At 36.5% G+C, this 19,694-nt stretch overlaps 1 protein-coding gene across 1 annotated transcript in view; it reads right to left on the bottom strand.

The window, feature by feature from the left end:
* Nucleotides 1-19,694, bottom strand: part of vipr1b (vasoactive intestinal peptide receptor 1b) — a 102,985-nt gene that overhangs the window by 37,467 nt on the left and 45,824 nt on the right. The window contains exons 3-5 of the mRNA XM_016280383.1: nucleotides 16,601-16,711; nucleotides 6,793-6,893; nucleotides 4,386-4,483 (exon numbers count right to left, since the gene is read on the bottom strand). Of these exons, the coding sequence (XP_016135869.1) occupies nucleotides 4,386-4,483; nucleotides 6,793-6,893; nucleotides 16,601-16,711 (310 nt within the window). The remainder of the gene's footprint in view (nucleotides 1-4,385; nucleotides 4,484-6,792; nucleotides 6,894-16,600; nucleotides 16,712-19,694) is intronic.

The raw sequence follows: 19,694 nt of genomic DNA, 5'->3' as shown, positions 1-19,694 counted from the left end.
GCCTCAGTCCGTAGACCCAGTGGCTCCACCTCGGCTCCTAGCTCCCTCGCCTCCACCGTCACCCATCGATCCATCAGTTCCACCGTGCTCCCTCGTCCCTCCGGCTCCGCCTTGGTTGGGCGTCGACCCGCCATCCCCTCTGGACTCCTCTCCTCTGGCTGCTCCTCGTCGCTCTGTCCTACCGGCTCCGTTGGGCTCCTTCCTCCTGTCAGCTCCACCTTGGTCCTCAGTCGCTCCGGCTCCGCCGCGGATGTCTGGATCTCCGCCTCTGCCTTGGTCGCCAGAGCCCTCAGCTCCACCCTGGCCCCCCGGATCCTCGGCATCCCCCTGGCTCGTTGGCTCTCCGTCTCCGCCTCGGGCTCCTCCTCCACCTGCTCCGCCACCGTTGGTCGGCCCCCTGGAGTCGGTGGACATTCCTCCTCCCTCCGTCGGCTCCACCATGGGCCACTATTATAGCTGTGGCCAGGGTCCCACCTGGCTCCTCCTGCTCCGGTTCCCTCCTGTCGTCTCCCTGGCTCCTGCCTCCATCGTCACCTCCCTGGACTCTGTTAGCCGTCCTCCTCCCGGAAGTCCGTCCTCCGCTGAAACCTCCACCTGTCTGCTCTGCCTGCCAGCCCTTTGCCTTCCCCTGTCACCATCTCACATCCACTGCCTTGTCCCCCTCCGCCCCTCCCTCTGTTTCTACGGTGCGAGGACGCACCTTCCGGGAGGGGGGAGTAATGTAACACCCCTGTGGACTGTTTGTTGTGGTTTCTTCCCCTTGTGTTGGTTTAGCCCGTCTAATTATTAGTTAATCACCTCATTGTGCTCACCTGTCAGTCCCTCGTTAACTGCCCTATATCTGTTCCTGTCTCTTGCGTTCTAGTTTGTCGGTTATTGTGAATGTTACCCCGAGTGTGAGTGTGTGTGTCTGTCTGTCTCTGCCTTGTTGTTGCGACAAGAAATATCCTTCTTTTGACTCCTTGTCATCCTGCCTGCCTCCACACACCTGGTCCGTGACAGGTAGTAGCTTCCAAAATTGGGTCATAATTAATCTGCGCAATCTTCATGAACAATTTTTATACCCAGATATGTAAAATTATCTGTTGAATCGAAGATAGAAGCATAATCTTGGTTATTTTTTCTCTCTGATTCATTAAGTAACATTATAGATGATTTGGAGTGATTAACTTTATATCCAGATATTTTTCCAAAAGTTTCAATGAGATCCAGGAGTGTGGGGACAGAGCTACTCAGATTTTTCAGGAACAAAATAATATTGTCTGCAAATAATGCTAATTTATGTTCCAGATGACTCTCCTGGATTCCATAAATATCATTATGCGCCCGTACCGCTATGGCGAATGGTTCTATTGGAAGGATAAATAATAAAGGTGAAAGAGGACTCCCTTGTGGGCAACTCCTAGAGATACTAAAAGATTTAGAGACCACATTATTGGTCAAAACTTCTGCAGGGAGCCCAGTACAAAGTAATCTAACCCATTTACAAAATGTATCGCCAAAGCCAAAGCGTGTGAGCCCCTCAAATAGATAGTGCCATTCGACGCGGTCAAAGGCCTTCTCTGCATCAAGAGAGAGTAAAGCCGTGTCTATCCTAATGATTTTTAGCATAAAAGAAAAATCTATAATTTTGACGCATACAATGTATTTTTGGCTATTGCTACAAATATACCCCAGCGACTTAAGACTGGTTTTGTGGTCCAGGGTCACATATATTATGAGTAATTATGAGTAAGCTACCTCTATAGCAGTTACTATAATGAGCATGTCACCGCAAACTGCCATGACAAAAATAAATCATCCACCAGAAGAGCATCATAAATAGTCTGATCCACAAATGCATGCAGTGTTTAATTCATACATAAATGATATTGCATACACCATTTGAATGCTAACTTGGTGTTATTTAAACGGTTTAAAACAGTGTTTATGGTTCACTACTGGGTTTACATGTGAGCACTAATGCCCACTGGAATGATTCTCTGATGGTGGGGAGTCTTGTTTGGCCAAGATGAAATGTGTGTGTTGGAATATACATGTAAGATAGCTCTTATCTCTGTCATTAGCAGACCGTTTTGCCTCTGGTGAGCTAGATCAATCACTGTAGTGTCAAAACGGATGCATGTTGTTTGCTGTTTAATCCTCGACAGCTTCAGTGATTAACTGACTCCATGACGCCCCATGGTGAATCTGGGGTTGGCTACAACCACGCATGAAGCACTGTTTTCTGTGTTTAAAGCCTGTTAACCATTAGCTTAATCAAAATGACATCCTTGAAATGTGAAACATTAGTAGGACTCACTGAGCCCTGTATTTGACAGAAAAAAATTAATGTGAAAAAACGTATTAAGCATCAAAAGCATTTTTGTGTCTAGAAACATTCAAATTAATTCTGATAAATATTTAAAATTAATATTATTAATATTTATATTTTAACATACTTAATATTAATTAGTATTTTAAAAAACATACATTTTAATAGCCACAAATGTATTCCACATTACATTTAAATCTCACTGACTTGTACCTTGTATTTGTACCCTGTTCTTTGACCCTGTTAATGCAGTTGATTTGTATAAAAAAAGCAAATGTAATTACTGCCCTGTCAGTTCATTTCAAAGAGTTGTCAGTTAGGAATGAACTCATTTTCCTTAGAAATAATTGCCTTGGATAGAGCTTTAAAGGGGTCCTATTATGCTTTTTCACTTTTTAAATTTTAGTCAGTGTGTAGTGTGTATGTTTGGGCATAAAAAAGATCTAGAAAGTTACAAATCTCAAAGTCCACTCCAAAGGGAGATATTTAGTTTTTAAAAAATCAATTTTCAAGAACTACAGCAAACGGCTCGTTTGGACTACAGCGTTTGGTTTCTGGGCTTTGTGATATCACAAAGCGGCTCATTAGAATTTCATTACAAATAATTCCCGCCTACAGAAATTCGAATGGTTGGGGGGTGGGGAGGGGCGAGGTTATGGTTAGAACGCTTGGTTGAGTGAGTGCATGAAGAGCTGTTGCAGAGTTAGTGCATCAGAGAAAAACAAGAAGAGCAGCTGCTGTGCTGTAGCCTCAAATTTTTGGCATGTCTAGAACAGCAGTTCTCAATTCCAGTCCTCGCGTACCCCCGCTCTGCACATTTTGTATGTTTTTCTTATTGCTTCATACGTTTGCTATATTTGACTGTAAGTGCCCTGCGAAGTGGACATTACCAGATATTCCTCCATGATTCCAGTTTGAAGGGAGCGTATATGTTCCATACAAAGGGCATTTAAGTGTGCGAGACGTGAATTTAAATTGTATTTATTTACAGAGGTATATTATGTCCCACTTCACGCTTCTCTAGTAAGTTTCGTTTGTGTGTGAAGACGCTGCAGGCAGCCGCGCAGCGCAAATCTGTAAATGAATATTCCGAAGTGAAGTAAACTTCAACGGATTTCCCCTGCTCAGGGAGTAGGGAGCAATGGACACTGTGTAGGGACCATGTCAATCGGAACACAGTTCATGCACGGAGCTCACTTCTAACGAGATGATGATCTGAATCAGGTGTGTTAACAAAGAGAGACGTGCAAAACATGCAGAGCGGGGGTACGTGAGGACTGGAATTGAGAACCGCTGGTCTAGAACAATTCTTACAAGTATAACACGACGTAGCTGTGCGCCGCGGACAGACGCAGAACAGCACCGCCGGTGTGCCTACACTAATAGAAAATAATGTGTTCGAATTTTAAAAATGTGGCGCAATGCTGCGCTTCTTGTCCGGTGCGCGACCGCCTGAAACACTGTTTTTTTTTCACTTCCGAAAGCGGATGATGTCAGGAAACAGTGGTTGCAATTTACTTTTTAACTCTGTTCCTGAGCATTATAACCCCAATTTGCTATTGTGTGCAGCGCATTTTACTGAGGACAGCTTCCACATTACGAGTGAGAAGTGCCGGATTCGCCAAAAGCTTTTGTTGAAAGACAGAGCAAGAGGCGGGGCAGTACTGAAACACCATCTAAGCTGTTCGCCAATCACAACGCACTGGGACAGCTAACCAATCACAACACATTTTGTTTTTCAGAAGGCGGACCTTCATCAAAGCCGGAACTAATCGAGCCGTTTGTGCTAGCCTGGGGAGAAAGGTATTTTAATAATGTAAATTATGTGAAAAATAATGCGTTTTTCGAACAACCAAGCATGAGAGCATGTTCTAGTACACCCCCAAAACAAAATCAAGACTTTGTAAAAGAGCATAATAGGACCCCTTTAAAAACGAGTTAAAGCAAGTACGATATCATAAACATGACACATCTGGAAATGCAAAACTATTTTTGCAAAAGAACATAATTCACCCCTGCACCATAGCAAGTACATGTTAGCAATAGTTTTAACAAATGTAGAATTTCTTACCTGAATATACAAAGTATGACAATGGCAGTGGTGAGAGAGATGAGAGAAACACTGTGCCCGATGGTGTAGCCGATCTTCACCGACCTAAAGAAACTATCCTGCAAAAGAAAAGAATGAATACACGTTTACTAAATAGCACTGAACAGTTTAATTCTTCTTGAATCTTTAAATTACACTACTGTTGGTTTGAGGTCAAGATTTGTTTGTTTGAAAGAAGAAATTAATACTTTTATTCAGCAAGGACACATTACATTGAAAATACATTTACAATATTACAAAAGATTACATATTTTAAATAAATACTGTTCTTTTAAACTTTCTAGTCATCAAAGATCCTTGGAAAAAAAATTCATAGTTGACACAAAAATATGAAGCAGCACAACTGTTTTCAAATGTGATATTAATTAGAAATGTTTCTTGAGCAGCAAATCAGCATATTAGAATGATTTCTGAAGGATCATGTTTTTATTGTACTTTTGATCAAATAAATGACGACTTCTTTCAAAAACATTAAAAAAGTGTAATGACTTCAAACTTTTATACAGCGTGTTCGGTATATGGTATCATTAAACATGCTTTCTAACAAATTATTCTATTAAAAGCAAGAAATATAATTTTTTGCGCTTTATGTGCAAATCTAAATAATTTTTAACAGTATACTGCTCTTAGTACATATGACGACAGTGGGGTAATAACATGCATTCGCAACCTTCATAAACACTACAGCTCAAAAACAAAACAACCGCAGTATGTGACTATGACTCAATGCACTGCCTTTTTTGTCCACTTATGGGATCCTGATGTCTGAAAAGAATGTTTCTTTACTTAAGGCTATCTTTTTTGTGGTAAGAATGGGTACTGTGCTTTCTCTCCCACGCAAAGCTTTGCTAAAAGACTCACCTGCATAGAGCATATTCAAATAACCCCCTCTATAGTCTTTGACCGAAGTTAAATATAAAAACCTGAACATGGCAAGAAGGAGCATCAGACACTCATCAACAACAACATAAAATTCCTTTTAAGTCCCATGCCCACATATTCCCTGTGGGTCTGAGGACCGTGCGTGCTGATTACCCATCCTGTTGATGCGAACACATGCTGGGAAAGCTTTCATCAAAGGGCAAAGGTCATTTGCTCTTCACTTAACTACACTCTGCTCAAAAGATCAAGGTGTTTCATGTTATATAATATCTGCTTCAGTGATGGATTATTAGTATGTTTACAAATGCATCCAAAGGCTGACACCGACGTGCAACGCTAAATAAAGGAACTATTATGTTTGGACTTGTTCGTTTGCACTAGGCAATAAAAGGCTGGCTGGAAAAGCAGGCTAAACGGTTGACTGAAAAAGGGTGAATGTTAAAGCTTGGTTTTTTTGGGTGAGAACGATCGCTTTCTGCAAGCTAAAGGTTCAATACGTCAAGAGTCGGAGCATTTTGGTGTTGTATAATGCCAGTGGAGTTTAAAAACACTAGTTTGACATAACTTTATTAAGATATTTTGCAAGTATGGTGCTTTCTAAAGTCTCTCAACCACCTTCAGAGATGGTAAAGTACACTGAAAAAAAACGATTCATTGAATTTACTAAATTTTTTAAGGTAAGTGGTGGCAATCAATTTATTTTAGCTACATTTAAATAAACAAATTTAGTTGACTAAATTTCAACATATACTTTTTTTAAATGTAGCTAAAATAAATAGTTTGCAACCACTTACCTTAAAAAAATTCAGTATCATTTTCTTCAGTGTACACTGTAAAATCCTACATTTTGTTAACTGATATAATATACCAACTGGTGGTGGTTGAGGAGATTCCCCCCTTCTATGTAAAGCGTTTTGAGTACCCAGAAAAGCGCTATATAAATGTAAGGAATTATTAACATATTGAAGTACTAAAATCTGCTTTGTTCCTTTATAATACACGGACAACTATTAAAAACACAGGTGGTAATGAGAAAACTATATGTAGAATCACAAGTAGATTTTTCACAATCTGAGTCAAATACTAATCCATAGAAGGTGCTTGGTGTCACAGACACAAATATAAAAAAAAACATAATGTGACACTAAAATAACGAAATAAACATGAATTCAACAACATAAGACATAACATAAAACCCTAATGTACATAACTGATCAAAAAAGTAAGAAGAAACAGTTGTGACATACGTGAATGGTAACATAAAGGATTCTGGGAATGTCAATTCACAGTTTTTCAATGTAAATAATAAAATGGCTTGTTCTTTTTCACTTTCAAAAACTGTAAATTTAACAGTATAAAAACTAATGTAAAATGTTAAAAATCTGTTACTTGTTAACCAACTTTTTTTTTTTTTACAGTAGGATTTTACAGTATTTTACCATTAAAATTGCAGGTATGCTCATTTTATAGTGTACTTTGTACTTACATCGTCAACAGTGCCATTCAGATTATAACCACAATGTATTGCGATTTCCATCGGGTCCATCTCGGTCCAGCCATCAGCAGTACAGGTCTTTGAGAGGTTACCTGTGTGAGAAATTTAAAGGTCATTAACCTCAAGATACACACACTGGCTACTCTATTTAGAATCTGCATCTGTTTATTGCGCTCTTGACTTTAACTGAAATGCCATGAGCCCCGAGAGCTGGTGTCCTGGAGTGTGTCCACACAATTAAAGTCAAACGGCTTTTTTGAACTAAAGTAGAGAAACACAGGCCACGTCAACCCTCACTCAGGTGTTTCTTGGCCCTTCTCAATGCACAATGTCACACTGAATGCAAAACTCTGCATCCAATCAATGCGCAAAGAGACCCAACTGAGCACTGTGGCTTACCGAGCACGTTGTTTTGATCTGTGCTGTATACAAATATGAACAATGAATTATTGAGATGCTTGGGTCATACGATTTACCCAGTGTTGAGGAAGCTATGTGAAAGTAGTGTAGAAACAATTTTCAATCAGAAATTGGTAGTAAATTTTACAGTTACAAAGAAACGTCAATTCACACATTTAATTAAAAATGAAAGTTTGAAGCAGAAAAACTGAAATAGTATTTTCTTGTAAATCAAACTAAAAATTAAAAAAAAATAAAAAAATTTAAGTGTACTTTGAAACTGTTATCGCTGTTTGAGTTAGCTAAAATACAGTCAAAATACTGGTTGAAAAGGTAGTACACTACGTTATGAACAAAATTAATTAACTACATTGAAGGTTTATTTTGAGCATTGTTTTAAAAAAATTTAAAAATCATATATTTTTTGTAATTCAATTTTTAATTTTGTAATTTAATAAATAAATAAATTAGCTTTACCCTATCAAATGGTAATTTTTTACTAAATATAACAAAACATCCTAATTTATGTAACCAAATCAAAAACAGTAAAAAGTATTTAAATTAGTAAATCAATTTTTTAAATCTTTTTTTTAATGTGTTCATTCAACGCAACCAATTTATAAGAGTATGACAGTTTTCAATGTTTTATACGAGAGAACAATTTAAGTTGAACCAATTCACTAAACTGAATCAGACCTTCCAACTCTTCATATGCAAAAGAGAATCGTTTAGGAACCATTTCACTTATTTAATCAGACTTTCCAACTACATAGTATGAGAGAGAGAGAACCATTTAAGATAAACTGATTCATTAAAATGAATCTGACTTTCCAGTTCTACATGTGAGAGAGAACTGTTTATGATGAATCGATTCACTAGAATGAATCAGACTTTACATTTCCATATACAGCACAAGAGAGAAAACCATTTTATATGAACTGATTCATTAGAATGAATTAGAATCTTATGCATTTGCACTACATGGAAAAGATTAGCTTGTTACTAAAAAAGCAAGTAAAGTACTTTGAAACCAGCTACTGTTACACTACTGAAAAAATCATTGCGACCAAAAAAATAGTGTCCAATTAATTCTGAGAGAATAGATTATACCACAATCTGACTCATCCAAAAAACTTTTGTATAAGAATAAGGGAGACATTCAAGGACTAGGTATAGGTATCCCTCGACGATGATTCATTTAGAGACAGCATTGTCTTACGGTCCACAAAATTTGAAAAATATGATATATACTTCAGGAGGAAGGACACTTAGTTCCTCCTCAGTGCATTCAAAGCGGGTCCCATGTTACAATGCCACGTATTGATCCAAAACAAACCAATCAATTTCACTCAGGCTTGAATTAAAAAGACTACGAAGGAGTTCCCGCATGTGGTTTCTCTTCAGTGTGCTTGATATGTGAACGCTGAAAGAAGCTGTTTCATAAATGAACACTGAATAGAGCTATACAACAACGTCTTCAAATGGAAACACTCTGTTAAAAAACTAAAAAATTACTTTACGAAAGAACAAATGCCAGCAGTAATAACTTAAATGCGTCAAATCTATGCACAAAGACCACCTGTGCCTGCACCGACATGAAGTGACCTCCACCTATATAACAATGATGTCTGCTTCTGAATTAATCATATTCGCAGATACAGTACAAACCATTTTCCAAAAGTTGGAAGAATTTTTGTCCAATTACAAGTCCCCACTAATATCTTAATGCACGCAGCAACTCACACTTTGGACTAAATTTGAAGGTGGCAAAAAAATGACAATAAGGTCTGCTTTAATATCTACTTGTTAAAAATGAACTGGCCATTGTTTTGTCTATAGTTTTGGCATCCAACTCATCCTGAGAAGAATCAAGTAAACTACATGAATCTGTACTAGAGTTGCAAAAAGGTGGAAAATTTTCAGTAAATTTCAGAAATATTCCAGAAATGTTTTGGTATATTCCAGGGATTTTTGGAAAGTTTACAGAAATTTACCAGATATTTTCCACCCCTTTCCAACCCTAATCAGTACCATTATTATCAAAAAATAAAACAACCTTTTGCTGATCTTTTCTATACTCAGTGCCTGTCAAAATTGGGGGGAGAACTGATTTCTAATTGGAAAACATGGACTCTGTTTCTTAAACCTTTAACTCTAGACACAAGAAATTAAGAAAATAGTGTATTATCTCCCCTATAATTACCCAAAGACAACATTTTTGTCATTATTATATTGTGTAGCTTTAATAAGCTGTTGAGAGTTTTATTGTTCATTTAATGGGTATTGATCTGCTCATTCATCATTCGGAAGATGCACCATAAAAAGTCAATAATGGTAAGTACTAAACACAGCTGCAGTATGTCAAGGCTACAAAAGCAGCACTTCTCTGGTACTGTACGTGAAGGTTTTTGTGTCTGCAAGTTAACTGGCTGAATGGCTCATTAAGAAAACAGACCAAAATAAATTAATTGATGGAAAGCACAAACATTAAATGAATCAACAGGTTAATCAGCTAACGCAATGATTAATGAAATGATTAAGAAGTTTTAACATTTACATGTGATTAACATCAGTTCCCATTCAGTCAGTCACGTTCTACGTTACGTCAGTGACTGACGAATTGGGATCTCTGTTACTGACAATTATACGGTTCACTTAGTCAACAATAAAAAGGAATAAAACAGCAGCCTGACAAATTATGGATCAGTAAAAGTGAAGCTATTGTAAGACACAGGATATAAACGGAAGATTAAGTGGAGTGAAGTGGAACTCAGAGAAAATGTAAATGTGTGTATATATATATATATATATATATATATATGTATATGTACTGCCAGATTCTGGAAGATAAATTCTTCAAACAGTGGTACAAGAGGATGTGGTGCTGGTCCTTCAAGAGACACTCTCAACTTATCTGTCCATAAAGCCTATAAAAAATTTGTCTTAATGTATTTCACAATATTTCAGCATGTTATTCTTATTAAGTGAGGGTCATTTTTTTGGATTTTTTTACCCAAGCAAAATCTCTGAGAACCTGCACCTTGTAAATCTGGAGACTCCAAGAAGGTTGCATTTCTGGAGACTACATGTTTCCTGATTTCCTGGTTTTACATCTAATTCTTCACATTAATTCTGAAATATTTTGCAGTTAATGTGTCTTTTCTTCTCCACCTGTTTTTTCTGACCCCGCTGTCCCAGTGAGCATTTTGCTGTCCAACGGTCATGTCTTAACTTTGCAATTTCTGTATTGCATAAGTTTTTAATATTTCTCATGGGTTGGGTTAGGGTTAGGGTTAATAATTTTAGACTTTTCAGTCTGAGTTAAACCTCTTTTTTGGCTCATTTTATCAGTAAAAGAAAACATGCCTAATAATTCTGCACACCTGAATATAAGGAGTTTTTCCATTCTGAAAAAAATAAAACAATCATAAATTGCATGCGTTAAATAAATAATCTTTCTCTTTTACAATCTTGCAAGCAAAATGCAAAAAAATCACAAGAAAAGCTGACAGAACATTATCAGAAAAGACAAGACAAAAAAAAAAGAGGATTACATTTTCCTTTGCAAGAGTGTGAAGAGCTGATCAGATTATCCCAACATAATAATAAAATGATAAATGATCCCATCTAAAACAATTTGAAAACTGTCACCTTCTTGAAATACAGTTGACTTTCGACTTCTAGGTGCCTGATGGAAAATCTCTTTCCCATAATCCAACAGCACACAACATCTGAATCATAATTATTACCCACATGAAAAACAATATTTTAGCCTTGATTTGAATAAATTATAACATTAATAATGAAAGCTACAACATGCTTATCAAGCATGATTCGTTTTCACTCGCTATAAACAAATCCATCTAATACCTGATGCTACTCCCTGCTTTATCTGATATGCTTATTGTTGTGATTATCAGAAAGACATGGATTAAAATCAGCTAAATTTAATACACTGCATTTATACAAACATGTTACTTCAACAAAAACCAGCACCTGAAAGCTTGTGTAAATTTACTGAAGGGGATGTTTACTCTTGGCTGTTAGTGTAAGCTTTGTTTGTCATGTAAGGTTGACGCCAACCCTCTCACATTTATCAACGTGTGCAAACACCCACATGCAATATATCTATCCTCACACATTATTCCAGTGGACCTCCGGCTTTGTCATAAGCCACAGAGATCCCATGAAGCAAATCCAGAATGCCACATTAATCCTTGGTATTGAACTACGGACAGACTTTTATCATTCTGAAAAGCATAATCTGTCCTTTCCCACTCAAGAGAGAGCATTACTGTGCTTGTATATGCTTTAACTGAAAATCCATCAGAAATGTGTGGAACTTAAGTAAAAGAAATTGCTCCTGAGTGGTATTTCACCATCAGCACTGGTACAGTATGTTTCATTTGCGATAGTGCCATTTGAAATGAACTATACAGGATGTTCGACTATATTAAGCTTTCAATCATAAAGACGCTTCATTTCAAAAAAGACACTGCAAATGGCAGAGGAAATAATATATCACCTCACAGGAAGTGGAGATTAAGTCAGCGGTCACTGCAGTCCACCTGAATAGAACACGAAATCTGGATATAATAAATGTGATAAAAAAATTGTTTGAATGTTGCATTGACCTTCATTGACCTTGCATTGACATCACCTCACATTCATACTGCAAATATACCTGATTACATTTATTTTCATATTAATCACTGCAAACATCACATATTTATCTAATTTGCTTAATTCTGAAAAATTCATTATACTATAAGGTTGCACTGAATTTTAAGGTGCCCTTGTTACAGTGTAGTTATACAAATAATTTCAAAATATGTACTGAGTAATAATAATTACTGTAACTATGTATACTTACTATATAATTAGGGTTAGACTTTGGTTTAGTTGCTTGTATTTAAGCATAATTTACTGCTATTACTATAGAACATGTAACATATGTAACAAAGACACTGTAAAATAAAGTGTTACCTAATATAACCTTATGTAAATTGCATTGGTCACACTTTAGTTTGCCTCAATAAGCTCCTTATTTGCTGCTTATTAATAGCTTGCAAGTTTGTTAAAATTAGGTATGGGCTTGGGTTCTAAAATATGGTCATTCAAAATAAGGCATTAATATGTACTTTATAGGTACTAATAAAGCCAATATGCCAGTAATAAAATTACAATATATATTTAATAGTTATTTATTGAGTATAGTATGTATAACATAAGACTTGATCTGACTCAAGTTTGATGCCTTTTCTGGCCATTCCAAATAAACAGATTTTATCAATCGACAGATATCCCCTCCTCAGTGTGTAGGGAACAGTGAACACAGCATTTAGGAATCCAGTCAATCAGAATGCAGCTACATTATCCTTGTACTAGAGCTAGTGCGGTGAGAATTCATACACTGCTCAGAACAGCAGAGCTAAAACAGGGCTCAAATGGTAACTCTGTTCTTTTTCATTTAACTGAGCTATATTGCTAAAAAAAAAAACACTTGCTCATCAAATGACGAGGAACCACCAGAGGGGCTTCAGTATTTGGCTGTGGGGAGTCATATAAGCAAAGGAATGCATGACTGATCCACTTTCACTTTGATGAGTATGATTACATTTATATTCAGCTCTCAAATGTGGCCACCTTCACACTCGGCTGCATATGAAACAAGCAGCTTTGCTAGATGATTGAATTAACTAATGCTTTGTGATATATACAATCCCCAGGCACTAAAAAAAATACAACAACAACAACAGTGAAATACTGTGCCTCATTAATCAAACGTTCATTAATTAAGCACTACTGAAAGGACTGAATGACATAACAAGAGTAAGACTAAAGCCTACACTTTAATTAAACGCTAAGGTTGAGCACCTTCATGAATACTTCAGTATATAATACACCTTACACATACAGAAGCAGACTATGACTGTACTTGAGAGAACAACAGGTGATCAGGTGATAAAAAATACTTATATATATATAAACTTTTAAACTACACTTAAAGAAAAAGATCATGCAAAAATGATATTGAAATGTTCTCTGATTTAACTTTTTTTGTTTGAATCTCTTAAGTTTTAAAAAAGTACTTTTATGATAGATTTTTTAGATTTTACGATTAAAAGTCTAGATCTGGGAAAAGGACAAAATCTATAAATAAAAGACATTTTAAAAATTAGCAAAAAATAAAGTGACCTCATTAAAAGTCCACTTCCCAGAGAAGTAACACTGTTATCTGTCTCTGGGTTGCTAACAACACAGATTTTTGTTTGAGTCATCAGCACCGGCTCTTCATCTTCACAACACTTTCAAACTAATTTCTCCAATGTTCTTTCAGCCTAGAAATGTCACTGGCATGAAAACTCTCTTACACGGCAGCGATTTTAAACCTCTGTGCTAAACGAAGGGGCTGCATCTTTTATCCAGACTGCTAGCTAGGAACCACTATGACCAGAATAATCCACAGTTCCATATAACTAGCATGAATGAGCAGTTGAAAAAAAATGTAACTGGACATTTCAAAGAAAAATTACAAAATCTTACATTATTACAGCTGGTCATTCCAGCTCGTACCCTGCACATCCCGCTCGCTCATGCTACAGTCTATATGCTCGTGTCATTATTATTCTTCATTCCTAAAGTGTTCAGTGTTCAGTGTGTTCAGAAATAACTGCTTGAAATCCAGAACTCCTCAAAGCAGATGTGCTCTCTTTTTCAGCCCTCTTTCATCACCAGTGTTGGGCAGTAGCGCATTACTTAGTAACGCGTTACTGTAATTTGATTACTTTTTTAGTAACGGAGTAATTCAACGCATTATAATTTTCAAAATAGTAATTAGAGTATAGTTACAAGCCGAGGTCTCTATACGTTCCTGCCACGTTACATTGCTGACAGAATGCAGTGTTTTATAATCTAGAGATTGTAAAAAGGATGTATAGCACACGAGTCAAGTGCCAGTGGATTAGAGACCTGCTCCCGCGAGACCCGACGCAACAGCAGTGCGGCGCGGGAGAAGATGGGTGAGTGCTGGTGCGGGCGGGTAGACACTTGTGTGTGTGCGGGATGCGGAGGAATAAAATGATTCATGGGACTCCCGCAAAATAGAAATATCTAAACATAAAATATCTAAAACAAATAAATTGTTATTCATCTATTGCACAAAAGCAACATGAACTAATATAAAATATAAACGATTAACAGGTGCAAGCGTATGCAGAGTTTCTATTTAGGCTATAACACATGTTTGCAGCGTTGAGCAATGCAGTGCTGAAATTTGCATGCTCACGAATCCTCTCATTATAACACGAATTGTAGACATTATGAAAGATTCATTATGCATATATTTATTGTGTTATAACAGAGATTTGTGAGATTGCAATGAACTGAGATGTCTTTTAGAGATCATAAATGCAGCGCTCTTTGATGGCATTCTGACATGCCAAACCATGCACGCAGCAGCCGCTTGCTTTAGTTAAAAATAACAGTGTTCTGTGAATGTTGATGCTTTGCTTTAATACCAAATATTTATCGGGAGCGTGTATGCTGGGATTTCATAAATTTCATGGAGAAAAAAGTAACGTAACTAGTAGTGTAACTAATTACTAATTACTTTTGAAATAAAGTAATCAGAACAGTAACGTGATTACTTTTAAAAGGAGTAATCAGTAATCAGTAATTTGATTACATTTTCAGAGTAACTTGCCCAACACTGATCATCTCTGAAGAAACACTTTTCATCCTTCAGCACAGAGGCTGTATTTCCATTATATGGAATCGACATTGGTTTCCATTAGATTGTACCTGATGCACATTGCACATGGACATTTTTGCAAATTTAGACGTATCTACAACATTGCCGATTTTGACTAATGTTACCTAGTGTATTTAATAAGTTAGTGTACAATAGAGCTGCAGTTTACAGTGGAATTCAGAAGTCTGAGGCTACTGGTATAAATAAAATGCTTTTATTTTGACTTTACAAATTATAATGTAAATTATAACTATGAAAATATATTTTACATTTTATTTTTATATTCTTGTTTTAAATTGTTTAAATTTATTAATATCATAATTTCAGAAGAAGAATGATTTTCAACACATTCAATCTGCTGTGCATTATCTCACTCTCCTTTTTCACATGAATATGTTTTAAAATATTATTATTATTTATTTTATTATGCCTGTTGTGTTAACCTCTGTTTGTGTTGAATTTATTTTATGTATAAGAAAACCCAATAAATAAATATAAAAACCCCCACAATAAATAGTGTCAAGCAAACAGTTTAATATACTGTAAACATGTAAAGTATTAGTAAAGTAGTAAAAATTAAGGTATTTACTGTTTGGAACAATTTAAAATCAAGAATTTGGCAACACTTTACAATAAGGTGTCATTCGTTAACATTAGTTAATGTATTAATTAACATGAACGAACAATGAACACTACATTTATTACAATCTTTGTTAATGTTAGTTAATAAAAATACAGTCGTTCATTGTTTGTTCATGTTAGTTCACAGTGCATTAACTAATGTTAACAAACACAACTTTTGATTTCAATAATACATTAGTAAATGCTGAAATGAGCATTAACTAATAATAATAAATGCTGTAGAAGTATTGTTCATTCTTAGTTTGTCAACTAATGTAGTTAACTAATGATAACTAATGAACCTTATTGTAAAGTTACCAAGAATTTTATAATTGTTTAAAGATAAGAAATTCATTTGAATTTGAACTTTGCCCTAAGACATCCTTTGTATAACAGGTTAATGCAAGTCTGCTGAACATGGTATGCTGCCAGACTTTTAATGAGTTTAATTAATAGTTTCTGGTGTGATGTGGCTGAGACAGAATTATCAGATAAACAAGTGTGACCTAATGGTAGTACATACTCAATCAATGTGTCTGATTTGCCCCCTAATGAATTAGCCATTCCATCCACTCAAAGCAGCGGTTCTGCTTGTAAAATGTAACCCACAGTCAGTAGTTGTACTGCGTTCTGCAAACATGTTATTAATGTTGTCGTACACTGATGACAACATACCATTAAAATGTCGTTTGCTAGAGGGGAAAAATTGGTTTTGTTTTACTTTGACAATTAAGGGCTTATTTTAGAGTTATCATTTTCCCAAGCTCATCGCTTTGCCTTGAGAAGTGTGATACCAAACAAACTACTCCAGTGAGTATGAGGGAGTTTCAGATTAGCTTCTGAACAACTTCAGACACTGAAGTGCCTCAAAACTTTTAGCTTTACAGCGATGTGACAGCCTATGACAGCCCATGACTGAGGCTGACAAAATGACAAAAAGACACTCTGCACTTTTCTTCAAGAGTTACAGCTGTTGCTTAATGCCTTGAAGTTCATCAAAGGTTTTTGAGGGCGATTTCAACTTACCTTCATGATGATCAGAGAAGTGTCTGAAATAATTTGGACAGGGAATAACCACATGTTCCCCAACTTTGGCTGATGGCCAGCAAGCAATAATATCCCACATCCCTTTGCAGCCTGGCAAAAGAATAAAGAACAATGCTTAGCATTAACCCAATATTTTATAACTCATTATAACCCTCAATGTTGTACAAAAACATAAAACATCAATAGGATTAGAGTATAACAATATCTTAAGACCACTATTAACTTCTTTTATTTTATTAATTATATATATATATACAGTGGTGGCCAAAATTGTTAGAATCAGAAAATATTGTCCTTTTTTGCCTCCAAAACAGGATTTCATTTCATAATGTTCATGAAACATGCAGATGGTTGCTCTGAGCACAACAAATATCAGATGAAGTGAGTCGTACTCTTTTTATCCACTTTTAACTTTAATATTTGGTATGTCCATCTTTTGCAGCATTTACAGCAGCACATCTCTCTGGCATAGTGTCAATACACAGTATTTCCTCAGAAATTCAACACTAATGTTATCCCATGCCTTCTGCAACTCAAGCCGCCAAAGGCTTTCCTCTGAATGTACAATAGATCTGTCCAGTTTATTTTCCAACTCGCACCAAATTTGCTCGATGGGGTTGAGGTCCGGACTTTGAGGGGCCAGTCCATCATTTTCAATGTTCCAGCAGATTCCTTCCATCGCAGGTAGTTCTGGCAATAGTTTATTTTATGGGTATTGTAATGGCCAATTCAACAAAAACAACTGAAACCTCTGTACTGTATACAGTGGTGGCCAAAATTATTAGAACACTATTATTTTGACCAGATAAAAAATGGTTTTAAGTCAGTTATTTCTATATTTTGCTGTAGTGTAGTAGGAAATATCAGTTTACATTTCCAAACATTCATTTTGCCATTAATTGTAATAATCCAGTAAGATTTTTGTTTGCACAAAGAGTCTGACAACAGCCAGTGCTCCACACAGAGATCTGATCTAATCATCATCCAGTCTGTCTGGAATGACATGAAGAAACAGAACAAACTGAGACATCTCCAAGATGCTTCAAGAAACCTACCTTCAAAGCTACCTGAAAAACTATGCGCAAGTGCACCTAGGGCAAAAGCAGTTTTAAACGCAAAGGATGGTCACACCAAATGTTGATTTAATCCATCATTTTCAATGTTCCAGCAGATTCCTTCCATCGCAGGTAGTTCTGGCAATAGTTTATTTTATGGGTATTGTAATGGCCAATTCAACAAAAATAACTGAAACCTCTGTACTGTATACAGTGGTGGCCAAAATTATTAGAACACTATTATTTTGACCAGATAAAAAATGGTTTTAAGTCAGTTATTTCTATATTTTGCTGTAGTGTAGTAGGAAATATCAGTTTACATTTCCAAACATTCATTTTGCCATTAATTGTAATAATCCAGTAAGATTTTTGTTTGCACAAAGAGTCTGACAACAGCCAGTGCTCCACACAGAGATCTGATCTAATCATCATCCAGTCTGTCTGGAATGACATGAAGAAACAGAACAAACTGAGACATCTCCAAGATGCTTCAAGAAACCTACCTTCAAAGCTACCTGAAAAACTATGCGCAAGTGCACCTAGGGCAAAAGCAGTTTTAAACGCAAAGGATGGTCACACCAAATGTTGATTTAATTTAGTTAATAGAAGTTAATTGATAAAGAAAATCTATTTATGACATTATTTTTGACAGCACCCTCATTTTACAGCATTTTTATACAAGTGCCTAAAACTTTTAACAGTTCTGTGGCTTTGCAGGTAGGTCTCTTGAAGCATCTTGGAGACGTCTCAGTTTGTTCTGTTTCATGTCATTCCAGGCAGTCTGGATGATGATCAGATCAGATCTCTGTGTAGTGCACTGGCTGTTGCCAGACTCCTTGTGCAAACAAAAATATCACTGGATTATTACAATTAATGGCAAAATTAATGTTTGGAAATATAAACTGATATTTCCTACTGACACACTACAGCAAAAGATAGAAATGACAGACTAAAAAATAAAAATAAAAACTTGGCCATGACTCTGTGTAATGATTCATTCATGAATTTGAGCATGAAAATTAATATTTAATGTAGCAAATAATTGAAAATAACATAATTTTGCATTTTATATATATATATATATATATATATGTATGTATTCCAGCATTTATTTGGTACATTAAAGTGTTATTTTCATGCACAAAACACTGATTAATTATTATACCGAGAGATGCCTCCAATGGTCCAGCCAAATACTAATTTGATAGCACTAACTTCCTGCAGAAAAATTATACAAATGTGTCACTGGTTCATTTCCCTAGTGTTTTCATTAGTCTACACTGTCTAAATTTAACTAGGGTTTATTTAAAGGGGTCATATGATGCGATTTCAATTTTTCCTTTCTCTTTGGAGTGTTACAAGCTCTTGGTGCATAAAGAAGATCTGTAAAGTCTCAAATCCAAAGAGATATTATTCTTTATAAAAGTTTAGAGTCTACCTAAAACGGCTCATTCTAACACGCCCCCACGTCTACGTCACGATGTGGGAAGATTTGCATAGCGCCGCCCAAATGTTCAAAGAAAGAAGGCGTAACTTTTATTCTCACTGTAGTATTGTTGTTGCCGCTGCCACCATGATGTGAAGGCGCTGTGTGTTTCGTTGTGAAAGCGAAACTACTTTGTTTGGCCTTCCAAAAGAGGACGATATCGGCTTCGTCATGCCTGGAGCTGATCCGTGCTGATCGCTGAGGAAATACATCAACTTCGCGCTGTGGATCGCTGGATTGGCTTTCACAGTGGATGAAGTGGAGTCCAGCCCGGGGTCGTCACATGTGGTTGCCACAAGCCCACCGGCCACTCCTTTGTCGAATCCGCCGGCCTCCGCTCACTCTAGCCCGCCGTATGTGACGCTGTGTTTCGTTGTGAAAGCAAAACTACTTTGTTTGGCCTTCCAAAAGAGGACACGACTAGTTCCCTTTCATGGGAACTTCGAACTGCGTCCTCTAGGGGTCGCTATGGGGAACGCCTCGTCGTGACCCGTGTCTGAAGCATACATTGAAAAAACACCAACTCGTTGGC

This window comes from Sinocyclocheilus grahami, unplaced genomic scaffold (genome assembly GCF_001515645.1).
Source record: "Sinocyclocheilus grahami isolate Dianchi unplaced genomic scaffold, SAMN03320097.WGS_v1.1 scaffold139.1, whole genome shotgun sequence".
NCBI classification, from domain to species: Eukaryota; Metazoa; Chordata; class Actinopteri; order Cypriniformes; family Cyprinidae; genus Sinocyclocheilus; species Sinocyclocheilus grahami.
Note: the sequence above shows the minus strand (reverse complement) of the source record. Positions and strands in the feature narration are given on the sequence as shown.